The 14045-nt window shown below is 43.6% G+C and overlaps 1 protein-coding gene across 2 annotated transcripts in view; it reads right to left on the bottom strand.

The window, feature by feature from the left end:
- OFD1 (OFD1 centriole and centriolar satellite protein) overlaps positions 1-14045 on the bottom strand; it is a 1295367-nt gene that overhangs the window by 1182119 nt on the left and 99203 nt on the right. For both annotated transcript variants that reach the window (XM_069640569.1, XM_069640570.1), the window contains exon 2: positions 4974-5085. In XM_069640569.1, the coding sequence (XP_069496670.1) occupies positions 4974-5069 (96 nt within the window). In that variant the 5' untranslated portion in view covers positions 5070-5085. The remainder of the gene's footprint in view (positions 1-4973; positions 5086-14045) is intronic.

Raw genomic sequence — 14045 nt, forward strand, 5'->3', positions numbered from 1 at the left:
TCCAATGGCGTTTTCTTTGTAAATAAGCATCAGAGCACAAACAAAAGAGCAGGATGTCTATCGCTGTGTGGGTCTCGCTTACTCCCTCTACTTACCGTACCCCACCAGGAGATCAGGCAGAAGCCTATTGTTGTATAGTACAATATTGGATAGAATGGTATTGTTACATGGCATGAGGTCTTTGGGTGGAAATGTTACTGTTGAACATCAGAATGCCAAGTCAAGGTCTGGAATGTGTCGTAGTCAGTTGGGACTGAGTTACTGAAGGAGAAGGTTCATACTGCAGTCTTTAGGCTTTTCACCTAATGAAATAAAACACACTCGTTGGAGAGTCGCCTTCTTTATTTTAGTGGCGACAAACTGCTGCTATGTGACTGCAGTGAAGGGGAGTGTCGAGACGGACCGTCGTTTGAACAGCAGGAAGGCTGTCTGAAGTGATCTGGTTGAGCTGCTGGTGTTGGGGCACTTTTGCCGAGGCTGGAAACATTTTGGGAATGGAAACCTTCAGTGTGGATGGATTTCTGCGGGTTTTGGGACACCTGCATATTGCTCGTAACCGTTGCTGGCTAGGCATCTGTGTCCATGGCAAAGGGGGACGTCGCCATCCAAAGCAATATCATACGTGGTGCTCCGTTCTGAGTTGTGCTGTGCATAAATGCCTCAGGCAACGGGAGAATCCGCCATAGAGTGTGGATGCGGTTTCGGAGGTTCAGTATCTCAGCCATTTGAAAGGAAGAGGATTCATTTTTTTCTCCATGCGGGGGTGCGAATCCCAAGGACTTGGAGGAAATCACCTTATTGCGTGAAGGTGCGTGCGTCTATATTGGATTTGATCCAAAATTGACTAATCATAACAGTCTTCTTTTTATTCATTTTAGTGCTGGTAAGTACTGCCGTAAGATGAGGAGACTGCAGAATATACTTTAAGGGAGTTGAACTGTTTGTGGCGAATAAAGTTACATTGGGTGCATCTTCATAGGTAAAGTCTTTCTTTCATGCATACCTGTTAGGAGCCAAGTTTCTACAGCACGGATGACAGGAGAAGCTGTATGCACTATTGCCTCTACTCACCCCAGTACTTTTAGTGAGTGGACATGCAGCTACAGTTCAGCTAGGAGCAGGAGTATCTGGAAGGGGCATGAACACCGAGTGAGTGCAAAGTATTTTTAAAGAGTAAATAAATTCCATGGTGAATATCCCAGTCCCTGCTCGGTTTTTGCCCCAGGGAGGTGAGCCGACAGTGAGATGGAAGGAGTACTTCCTCAAATTTGTTTTGGCTGTATATGGTCCAAACTACTCAGTGGAGCACAAGGATGCTCTACTTGATTATTGCTTGGGACTTGGAGGTGAGGAAATATTAAAGAGACTCCCTGAGCCCACAACTGAAGATGGTGCTGTTTTGAATGCCCTTGAGACCAGTTTAGTCAAGTTCGACAGACATTTTTGAGGTTAAGGAAAATAAAATCCTTGCCATTTATCAAATTGCTACTAGAGAGCAGAAGAAAGGTGAGACCATCAGAGAGTTCATGATAATCCTGAGGGGTTTGGCCATCAAATGTCAGTTCAAACCATGCTTCCAGGAGGAACATTTGAGAGGCCTCTCGCAAGCGCTCTGATGACAAAGTGCGACAAGAACTCTGGAGTGAGAAAGACTAATATTAATCGGTCCATATTAATAGCGAAACAAGTAGAACATACCACGTAATGCATCAAAGAATTATGCAGAGAGAGTTCAAAAGATGGTGAGGAATTTTCAGAGGCCAACTTAGTACGCAAGGGCAAGTCGTCTGGTAAGACTACAGCCAAGCATGTTTGCATTGGAGACAGAGACACTGTATGGAGAACAATAGACAGAGGGCGAGGAAGCGTATTCTCTCGCAAGGAAGGAACTGGCAATCGCCAAACCAATCATGAATTCAGGTGTTGAGGTAGCACCCAACATCTTGCAATGGACAAGGAGTGCCCCGCCATTTACGTGGAGTGTAGGCTGTGTGGCAGAAATCTACTGTCACAGTCCCCCATGGTACCATGAGCACTTGTGGGAGGACCATGGGAGATACCAGGTTTTCCAAAATGTTGTCACTGTTGCGACACTCCTCACACTCTTAACATGCACCTCAATAAATTCCTCCATATGTGGCCACCAGAAACCTAACCGAATTATGGACTTGGTCCTGCTTGTACCCATGTGGCCCTTATGGCCCAAATTCACAACTGTCTCACTCATTCCACGTGGAACCACTAATCTTTGTCCTCTGTAAATTAACTCTCCCTCCACATTCAATTCATCCTTCACCCTCTTGTACTCACTCAGCACCGGATCACCTATCCTTTATGTGTCCTCCACCAGTCGCCTGACTTCTTGGTAGACCTGATCTTCTTGGCATGCAGCCACCTACTCACTCTCCAGAAGACTATTGTGATGACTCCAATGGAGTCATTACATATTCCCCGGTGGTGACCTCATCCCATGTGGCTGGGGGACGGCAGCCGCTACCTGATCCTGACCCTGGGGGCGGCTATATGAGGGAGGATCACATGGGAGGAGACAACTACTGGGGGTAAGACACAGCTCTGTTGGATGAGACGCGGTATCCACAATTTACCCATGAAAGAAACCCCCTTATGTCCTATACCCTAATGGCCTATTGCCATGCATCAGTCCACCCTCTCCCTTTTAGGAAAAAAAGAGAAGAGAAAACTAGTCTCGGCACCTTTCAGACCAATCTGCCATTTCTGTTCTAAGAAGTAAAAGTGCCAAAAATACTTTTTCTACAAGCTCCAAGAATACCTTTTTCAAATGCTCCAAGAAAACCTTTTCTAAAAGTTCTAAGAAAACCTTTTTTTGTTTCGATTTCCCTTCAAGAAGAACTGAATTGTCATATGAAGTCCTTAAAAGAGACTCTCCAAAAATCGTAATCAAGTGACATCTGTGGACTTTGATTCCCATAACTACCCAAGTACTGGGACGAGGATGATGAAAGAATCGATGCAAAGCAGTGAGAGCCTCAAGCTTATTGAACGTAGTAGTTATTTTGGAAAAGCACAGGTACGCGGGACCTTTAAGAATGGCAACAGAGTTGTGAACAGCAGCACTGGGGAAGACGTTGAATCTACATATGTCATTCTACATAAGTGTGAGTTCATAAACAAATCAAGCAGATGGTATCTCTTTCTTTTCATGTTTTGCTATCTGGAATAAGGGCACAAAGGGGTGGACGGTACATCGTGTCCGAGATCAACGTCGTTGACATACTTACCATTATAATTATGTTGGATGGGCATATGAGGGGCATTTGCAAGGGGGTGGGTTGGTATGAGGGAACTTTCCTACGGGTATGGATTTAAAGTCTGTATAGTTAATGTGGTACAGTCTCAAATTGAGGTTGGTTATTCTATGAATGGACAAACAGCGATATATTAGTCATGTCTTGGTATCAAGTAGAAATATCAAAGCTCAAAGTAACTTATCGCATCTCTGACGACCTTGGGGAGGTGTCTAAAAAGTGGAGGGAGCCTATGGCTCAGATGCAAGAGGTGTTTTGATTTGGGTTGCAAGCAGCACTCTGCTTGAAATACGAAAAACATTACATATCTGTGAAGGTGTCATGAAGACACAGACAACAGACTTAAAATTCAAATAAAAGATATTTATTAGTTGAAGGCCTATTTTGCCCTATGCTAAGGTGGGATTTCTGAACCAAATGAAGGAAAGTCTGAGTCACAGAGTTAAACTTAAAAGTCTGTGTCCAAAACCTATGCTTGCCCTAACAACTAAAGATAATCAGTGCATAGGGATATCAAAATCAAAAGAACAACAAGTTACTTACCCCTGGTAACGTTCTTTCGCCTTGATGTTCCTCCCACATACCTGACTTTTTTTTTTTTTTTTCCATTAAAAATATCGAAAACGCCAAACAAATTCTACAGAGCAAAACACGAGGACTCCCAACTCTTGAACGTGCAGTAAAAAGCTGAAGATGTCTGCCATAGGAGGGACTTAGGGAGTGGGCAGTCATTGGCTGGGGGCAGTATGACCCAGAGCTCAGTGATGGGTTTATAGGAAAAAGACAGTAAGTGACAGTGAAACTGTTTTTCTTTTACCGAGGATTCCCGGACTGGCGACAGGGAATATTCATGTGCATGTGAATCCATGCCAGACCCTATGCTGCAGAATATAGTGGCATGGACCTTGGAAGTTTGCAGCAGCACAAAAATAAAATAGTAATAGCTAGATACTAAACTTCTAGCAATGCACCGTTGATGTCCCGGTTGTGCCTTTGGATTGAAATCAAGTTCTTGCCGAGTTACGTTTTTGATTGTAGGGCTTTGGAACACCATCCCTGTGAGCGTCAGATGTCAGAAATGGCATTGATTTGTGCTTTATGCTTATTAAAACGAGCTGCAAATGTCCAAAATTACAAAATTGTTTTGCCTGGATGGGCCGTCTGATTGCAGCAGTTGCACAGACACTTCTGCATGAATACAAGTTCGTGGGTTTTATAACTTTGTAGAAAGGGTCAACCTCTCAACTGGAAATTGGGCTTTGTAAACAATTATTTAAAATCACAGGAGGAAAATAAACTTCAATAAATTAAGAAAACCAGAGGGGCTCATAAAAGAGAGCAGATGTGTATCAAACACACCCTGTGGATATAAATAAAGCATATAAACTGGCTGGTGCTGGGATCGAACCCAAGCACTAAGAAAGTTATCTTATCAGACACATACATAGTAAATGAATAAATAAAAATGTGGAGAGTGTGCCAGTGCCTTTTTCTGCACCCACAGTCACACACCAATCCTGAACACGGTGCAAGTGAGGATTACTGAATGCAGTAGCTTGGAGAATTGATTCCGATGCTGGGGGTCTGTAGGTAGGTAGGTCTTCATGTAGAGAATTGTGAGCATATGTAAATTCCTCAGGGCTACAATACTACAATGTCAAACTGGGTAAGAAACAAGTCACTTACTTTAAGAGTGTCCAACACGCCTCGGTTTTTAAATGTTTGGTAAAGTCTTTTCCGTAGTTCATCCTGGGACAATGATTGTAGTTCAACAGCAGACATTCTGCTCTATGGAAGGCTAAAAAAAATAAAAAAAGAAAACTCATTAAGAGAGAAGTCCACACTTTGTAAGAAAAACATACAAATGAACACCTAAAATAAAGATCGGCACTAAAATACCATCAGGCCAATTCAGAATCGAAGAAGGCACAATAATGGAGGACGCTACATTGGGATTTCAGCATCAGTCACACTTGAGGTGCTTAACTCCGATCCTCAAGGTCCCAAGGACATCAGGATTTCAGGATAACCGCCAACTATGTAAATAATTCCCATTTATTATTGTGTACAAATGTATCTTTTAGATGTACTTTGAATCTGAAGAACGCTTAAAACAACCTCTTTAGATACCAATGCACTCACCACTTTCCACCCGATTACTTACAACTTCACAGGGAAAATTTGTGAGAAAATAAAATGCTGTCAATCAACTCACGGAATACAGCAAAAGACAACTTTTTCAACCGCCATTAATCAGGTTTCTCTACAGCACTGAATCAGATCTACTCTATACGAAGGAGGTGCGTTTAACCAGTGTTGATGAAAACAATCGAGCAGTCCTCTTCCGGTTAAACTCATCTGCTTTGCTTGACACCATTAAAGATCATATCCTCCTATAGCAGCAACAACAATCATTTGGTATTCAAGAAACGGCTGTAAAACAGATTTCTTCTTTCCTGTAAAACCGAGCCTCAGCAGTCAAATCTGGCACCGTCCAAGTAGAGCCTTTCATCATATTTGACGGGGTTGCGCAGGGCTCAGGCCTCTCTCCATGGCTCTTTAACTCCTAAATACTACTGTAGTCAGAAATTCTAGAAGTTTGCTTCATTCCTCGACAAATGCATGCAGATCTGCAAATTTCCTTTAAACTGAAGAATCTGGTACAATCAACTAGCAATTTGTGGAATTACTGCTGGAGTTTCTGGCGAGCAGCTTTGGGTGCGATACATTGCTTTTTAAAACAGGACTGGGCATACAGCTCCCGCGGAGTGACTCAGCGAGTGCAATTAAATGAAGGTTTGCGGCAAGACTAGTCATTTACAAGTTATTCCTTTGTAAGGCAGTCTACACCCTGTATACTTAATTACAGTAGATCAGTTAAGCCCGAGATCCCCGTGACGAACCATTACTGAAAACGCTGTGAAAATTGATCACTGTTATATTTCCAAATATTACCTTTCCGGTCCTGTATTTTACTGTCGACCGTCCTACCTCTATGTACGATCTGAGGATTTGTGCGAATAGCATGCAAGAAAAGATTTAGAACGCAGAGATGTTGATGGTACAAATGCAAATGTCAATACCAACGCCAATGTTAATGAGGCCCTTAAATAACATGTGCTCAGCAGTTATTGTGTGAACTCAGATCAATGGTCACGTTGCCAATAATGTTGGGAATAGTGAGCAAACTACCCATTTATGTAATCGACCTTCTAATCAGGGGAAGATAGGGGATGACATAATAGAGGCTGCAGTGAACAGAGTATTCAGACCTATAAATAATGGGTGTATCAGTAACTTTTACTTGCTAAAAATAGGCAAATACTCCAAAAAAATAAAAATAGGGAGTACAAATACCCCCAACAAAAAAACAGGAAACAGAAGCAACTCCCACGTAACTCCAGGGATATGTTTGGACCAGAAGTGCATGTAGCACCACAGGAAGAAACTACCATCATTGCTGCCTTATCAGAAGAAGGAAACAGGTCTATTTTAATGTGCATGAATAACTAAGTTCAAAGAAATAATTATTACAAAAACATTTCCGTTTTTCAGTTAAAACACACTTTTTACTCGCTTATAACATACCCTCATTCAGAATTCGACATACATTTTTACTCACGAAAAAATCATTTAATCCCAACTTTAAAAAACAGGGAGTAAAATACTCCCACTTCCAAATTTTATCTGGAGCACATAGTATTCATAATAAAGAAAAAGTGGCGTGCAAACAGCAACTACATCTGAGGGAACGGACCATGGCAACAGCCACTGAGATGAGCGAGACATGTCTTTTGGGAGCCAGGGATCAACTGCAACAACAACAGGGGTCTTCAGGAGATGACAACAGGGAGAACTCTAAATGAAAAATGACACTTAAGTCCAAACCAACGAGCAAAACGCCAATTCGAAAATGTACGGATGTTTATCCTACAGCGGGAACTGGCACCAAAGTCGTTAAGCCAGGTATGATACATTCAGATCTAAACTTGGAGATAACCAGCGGCATAACAACGCGATTCATGACCTAAGCCTACTTGACCTCGAGCTTGATCAAATAATGACTGTGGAACAAGGGAACAGTACCATTGGACATGTCGGGACAACTCAGGGAATATGTACCAACAGGTCTCCCAATGGAACAAAGTCCACAGATATGGATTCAATCTATACAGAGCACAATTCAATCAGCTCTGACTCGTTCATTATTTTAGAAACCTCTAAACTTCATCATCATAACTTAAGAGATCTAGATGATAAAATCAAGCTGACCTCCCCTTCTATGTCAGCCCTCAATATGGTGATTTTGCTTTGCTGTATAAAAAGATTAAAATGGAATTCAAGGCCAACACACTAATGCTAGCAGAAATGATATTGAAATTACAGGACCATCCCTCAAATAAGGCTATTGAACAGTGTAACCTGCCTGTGAAACACAGGAGGATTCCAAGTGTGGAGATATATCCGAAAGGGGTTAAAATATTGATAATACCCTAGGGAATACACTGCCGGAACAAGTAATGAAAAAATGGAGATCATGAAAAAAGGGAAAATATAACAATATTCACATTTTTAAAAATGACATGAAACAAAAAGTCAAGAATGCTAACAAACGGAATTCCAGAAAGTTCCTGAGGGACCTACACCTTACGGAGGAGGCAGCAAGTACTGCACTAAATATTGAGGTTAACAATGAAAAAACTACTAACATAACTAGTAACAAGAATGTAAAACATCAGATCAGTAAGGACATTTATACACAACAGGCTCTACTTCCTCGTGTAGTAAAAGCAACATGTACCGTTGCAACTAGCACTGATCCTCCAGCCCCCATGATATCATGCCCCGAAACTTTAACCAGTATCACTGGTGACGTGGGTCCTACAAGTATTAAAGCCACTATTCTGTTACAGTGGAATAGGGGGGAGTATTCCTAGCAACAATCACGTAGACACAATCACAATGAAACAGAGCAAAGATATTTGCTACATCTGCCGAGATCCTATAAACCGAAAAAACTAAGGGGAAAAGTAAGGCAGTATGAATCGCCTGTTCCTGGAATTTGTCCTGAAAGATTCCAAAAGGGATAATCTTGAACTGTTCCAATATTCCGTCACTTTTCCATGTAGTACCAAAATTACATCGAAGGATATTGCATTGGTGGATTTCTTAGATCCAAGACGAACTGACATTAGTATTGCCACTCTACCATCAAAAATAGTTCTGCAGACAATATTGGGAGAAAGTGAAATAATGAGATATGATTCGATACCATATATAACGAGAAACTTAGCTGCCAATTGCAAATTTGATGCTGGTGTATGGCCACCGAAAGTAGTTAAAGAAGTTGAGGTCAGAAGAATCAGTTGTCATAGTACACTAGGTTCAGATCGCACCACACAATTATTAGCTTCAAACAAAAATACCAGTGGGGAAAATGTTGGATGACTGGGGCTGGCTCCCAGGAATCCCATCTACAGAGAATTACAAGCTTGCTGAGAAGCGCTGCTTTCAACAGACTAACTCAAAATAGAAATGGAATTAGCTTGATATCATGGAACGCAATGGGTCACCAGAATTTGCTTAAAAAATGAACAACTGATGGAAAATGTAATGCAATTTGATACAATGATCTTGCAAGATGTTTGGTTAACATCACAGGCAATGTGTGATGGATACAATGTTTATCAGCAGGAAGCCTCGTATTCTGGAGGTGGCGCACATCTGGAGGTTTAATTGAGGCCTTTAAAAATGATCTGATTATAAAATCATCACTAATCACAAGATCCATATGGTATTCTGGATGTAAAGTTTGCAATACAATCTGGAAACCAGACTAAATATTGGGTGGTGATAAAAATCTATTGAATCCCGAGCGTGCTAACCTACAAGATTTTCTGGGACAACTAAATTATACTTTACAGAACAGTTTTACAAAGGTAGCGGGCGCCCCTCTCTCGCAAGAACAGACATGATAACCTGTTCAGTGGTTATTAACCACTTGAGAGTTCGCAGCCACTGCTTTTACTCACTGTGCCTTTCACAGATGGGAAATATCCATTTGCATATCAGTCTTTGAGTAAAAGCAGTGGCTGCGAACTCTCAAGTGGTTAATAACCACTGAACAGGTTATCATGTCTGTTCTTGCGAGAGAGGGGCGCCCGCTACCTTTGTAAAACTATTTGTTAAGGAACCTGGGATTGGTAACCCTAGGTCTCCTGGGGGCAACCAGACGTGGTCTCCCACTCACTGTGCTTAGAGAGGCATCAGCTTCACCTCACTGATGATCCCCAACAAGGGTGAAACACGTGTATGGGGTTGCTGGTGGTACTCTCGTTCAGATTGGAATTGCCATTGTATTTCGGTGCTGGACTGCCCCTGGGCAGGACAAAGACTGATATGCAAATGGATATTTCCCATCTGTGAAAGGCACAGTGAGTAAAAGCAGTGGCTGCGAACTCTCAAGTGGTTAATAACCACTGAACAGGTTATCATGTCTGTTCTTGCGAGAGAGGGGCGCCCGCTACCTTTGTAAAACTATTTGTTAAGGAACCTGGGATTGGTAACCCTAGGTCTCCTGGGGGCAACCAGACGTGGTCTCCCACTCACTGTGCTTAGAGAGGCATCAGCTTCACCTCACTGATGATCCCCAACAAGGGTGAAACACGTGTATGGGGTTGCTGGTGGTACTCTCGTTCAGATTGGAATTGCCATTGTATTTCGGTGCTGGACTGCCCCTGGGCAGGACAAAGACTGATATGCAAATGGATATTTCCCATCTGTGAAAGGCACAGTGAGTAAAAGCAGTGGCTGCGAACTCTCAAGTGGTTAATAACCACTGAACAGGTTATCATGTCTGTTCTTGCGAGAGAGGGGCGCCCGCTACCTTTGTAAAACTACTTTACAGAACAAGTGTGTCTGAAAATGATACGCTGGATGACAAAATAGCTGGTGATATAAACTCTGTATGCCCTGTGTGAGACAGGCATGGTATATCAAGAGAGAGAGAGACTCAGGGGACACTGTTGAGTGTTGACTAAGATGGCAGCATCTGAGTGAGCTCTGTTGCGAGTGAGAATCTCCGCCGAATTTCTCGTTCATGTTATGACACCCGCGCATAAAAAAATATGCAAATCGTCATTTGAAAAGTGAGAGCGCACTTGGTGCGCGTTGCAAGCAACGAGGCAACGCTGGTTCCAAGGGGTGCAGAGCCGACACATGGCGAGCTGCTGCGACGTGGACTGAAAGTAGAGAGGCCAGCATGTTAATGAGGCTGCGCTTGGCTTGATGATCGCAGTAAAGAAAACAGGTGGGCGCCCATGTGCGGAACTCTGCCCGATCGCGGCCGAGTGCAGGAGCTGACCTGGGACACATGGATCATCAGTAAATTGAGCTCTCAGTCACATTGAGATGATTCCCCGACAGGGGACGGCACCTACATGGAGATCGGAGGTTGCACGGCCCCATAGGAGGCGAGGGATATGAAAAAAGCTCTGATGGGATTGTAACGGCGGGAACGAGCAGCGGCAAAGTCGGAGCCGGCCGTTCTGGCTCCCCTGCACAGCGGATCGTGGGTGATTTATGAGCACCGCCAACGGTGGACTGAGGTACCGTTTGTCCTTGCGCTCAGAGCCATTCAATTTGCAGTAGCCTGCCCGGGGCGGATAGGCGAGAAATGTACAGGGGAATGTGGCATTCGACCCATTAGCTACGCAACATGTCTCCAAGCTGTGCCCCCTGAACCCGCCCCCCCCCCCACCGACTCGCATTACACTCGTTCCTGACTGCTGGGTGAGCTCATAATTCACAAGCAGTATGATACTGCCACGCTGGGCCCCGGCCCTACGCCTGCGAGCACAAAAAAAAGAAAATCAGCACTGCGTATACTTGCTGCTTGTTGAGTGCGTGGTGGCACTGGGGATCGGCCAAATACTATTATACTTGTGAGTGGGCGGTGGGGGTGCCTGCAAATTTTGGAAATAGATGCGAAAGCTACCAACCATTACCTAATGTGAACTACAGCATTCAGCATAGTGAGCACGAGACATCTCTGAACTTGTGGCATTGAAACACTACAAGGCAGCTCTCTGTTGCTGCCACTGACTGTCCCTCCAAAGCACCACTTGCACATGTGAAACCTGGGAGTGGCACATCAGGTGCAAGGCTGAGATCGGTGCCAGGAGCATTACCCAGCAAGGCATAACGATCGCATGGTGCCACATCATGCCTAAAGGGGCTGGTCCTAAGAAAAGCGGCACTGTGGATAAATACACTAAACCAGTGCCCAAGGTAGCGGAGACGCAGACACTCTAGCACAGGAGGAGGGTGCTCCAGCGGCACCACCAGCTGATCTGCAGGGAGTGATGGCCCTAATACAGCAGGGATTTGCTTCCATCAATGACAAATTAAATGGCATCACAGTTAATGTTGCGACCATACGCGCACAGCTTGAGAAGGCGACGCAGCGGATCACGGAGGCACACATTAGCAGCGCAGAGGATGCCATCGCAGCATTACAGAGCAATGTCACGTCTCTCGCGAAGGACCGGTCCTTCCTGTAGTCATAGAAAAATATAAGGGAAGCCTGATTTACGTCATTGGCCCTCCAGGCAATTAAACAATAAGTTAAGGAGGAGGTGGGCCAACTAGACCAGAGATGACAGCTGGCGCTTTGCAAGTTTGCTTTGGAAAGGTTGCTGTTACCGCTGCGAGACGCTCCGTTACTGGACTTGCCGGCAAAGTGACGAAGTGTGATTGACTTTTGCCTTTCACCAAAGACGTGCTGTGGTGAAACCCCGCCCCCAGCCAACAGGAAGCTATTTACTGCAAATGCATGCGCTTTGCACGCGCGCTTTGCAAGTTTGCTTTGGAAAGGTTGCTGTTACCGCCGCGAGAAGTGACGAAGTGTGATTAACTTTTGCCTTGCACCAAAGTGAGAACTCTTGTGACTTTTGCAAGCTAAGTTGTGTAAGGCAACTGCTTGTGCAACTGCTTAAGCAACTGCCTAGGCGAACTTTACCAGTGCACTCACGGTAGTTTGTCTCCCTCTTACCCTTAGGACGTGCTGCGGTGAAACCCCACCCCCAGCCAACAGGAAGCTATTTACTGCAAATGCACACGCTTTGCACGCGCGCTTTGCAAGTTTGCTTTGGAAAGGTTGCTTTTACCGCTGTTAGAGCGGGTATAGCGGGTTGTGGACTGCAGAGAAACCTTGTTAACCACTACTCTACTAAACGTGTTGAATGAAAGGTATTACTTATACGCTGACGTCTGGGATGCCAGCAAATATTGTAATCACAAGAGCCTCTGTGAACCTTAAGCCCGCAAACCCTAAAGCCTCCCCCATTACTGCTCTTAAAAATAAATTAGGAGGTTCACCTACTGTGACTCCCGTGAGAAAGAACTCTACTGCTGATATAAGAGGATTTTGCTCGTTAAGGTGCGATTCAGATTTATTTATTTCCACGTGTGCTGAAAATCAACCTTTGAGTTCTGTAAATATGGGAGGAGGGGCAATTGCACCGCACGTGGTTTCTGTTAATTCAAATGTGTCGATTTCAGACACTATTATTGTAAATGAGATATGCTCAACACAACGTGACTCTGAGGGAATTGAGGAGTGTCCTTTAATCGATTTAACTACACAAAATCCTGTTTTATCGTGCCAAGCCGACTTAGATCGTATTACTGAGGAAGCGGATAATGAGGGTGAGAATAAGGATATGCAGGAGGAGATTGAAAACATAACTGTTACAAATAAATGTAATTTGGATGATTCTATTGATAATGTTGTGGAAGATAATCCTGCTTTGTCTGAATCCCCCATTGTTAATGATAGAACCAAGGGTAATGATGGTAGTCTATACGGCTCTCCAAGCCTTTTTGACCACCATACACAGTGCCCTAGAGACTTAACATCCTCCTTTATCTACCCTACACCTTGCGCACCATACAAAAAGGTAGTCCCGGGTTTGGGAAACATAGATGGTAATGGTGGACAAATTGTACATGGCTCACTGGTGGAAATAACGTTGAATGCTATAAACACCTCAATTATGTCCCTCTTTAAATTGTTTGAGTCCTTGGATGCAAAGATAAGTCGACAGGCTGAGCAGATTTAACTGATTACCCAGAACCTAGATAAAATGTCTAGGTACATTGACATGGGTGATAATAAGTTATCCAAGACAATGAAAGATACCAAAAACAGAGACTCTGCACAAGTGACATCTGATGTAAAAGAGAGGAGTAAGGTTGAGAATGTAGTGCCGATCTTACCTGTTTTTGAGGCTATTTTATGCCCTGTCTTACCCAGTGATGATGAAGTGCACTGTTGTCCCTCTAATAATGAGATCGTGACAGTGGAAAGTTCTATCCCTACTAAGGTGAATGAAGATAAAACTGATGTAGATAACCGAGAGAATGAGATTGGTGTGTATAATATGTTTGATTCAAGAACCAATGTAAGACCGAAAACTAATACAATAATTAATACTAAAAAGAAAACTAAGAATCAAAAGCAGGCTTTGCGACCAACAAAGGCCGCTACTAATCGATTTCTAAAACGATTACAAATTACCACTAAAGGTAGAGCTGTAGTGGGAGGAGGATTAAAAGCCAATTATACTAATTTAAGACAGGCCAAAGAACCGGTAGCTAGCCAGCCTGTGAATGTTGTACCCCATAACGACTATGTACCACTTGATGATTTAGTGGCTTTGCTTGCAAAAAAAGGGACTGAGGAACAACTACAGCTGC

This window comes from Ambystoma mexicanum, chromosome 7q (genome assembly GCF_040938575.1).
Source record: "Ambystoma mexicanum isolate Mex_15411 chromosome 7q, UKY_AmexF1_1, whole genome shotgun sequence".
In the NCBI taxonomy this organism is placed as follows: Eukaryota; Metazoa; Chordata; class Amphibia; order Caudata; family Ambystomatidae; genus Ambystoma; species Ambystoma mexicanum.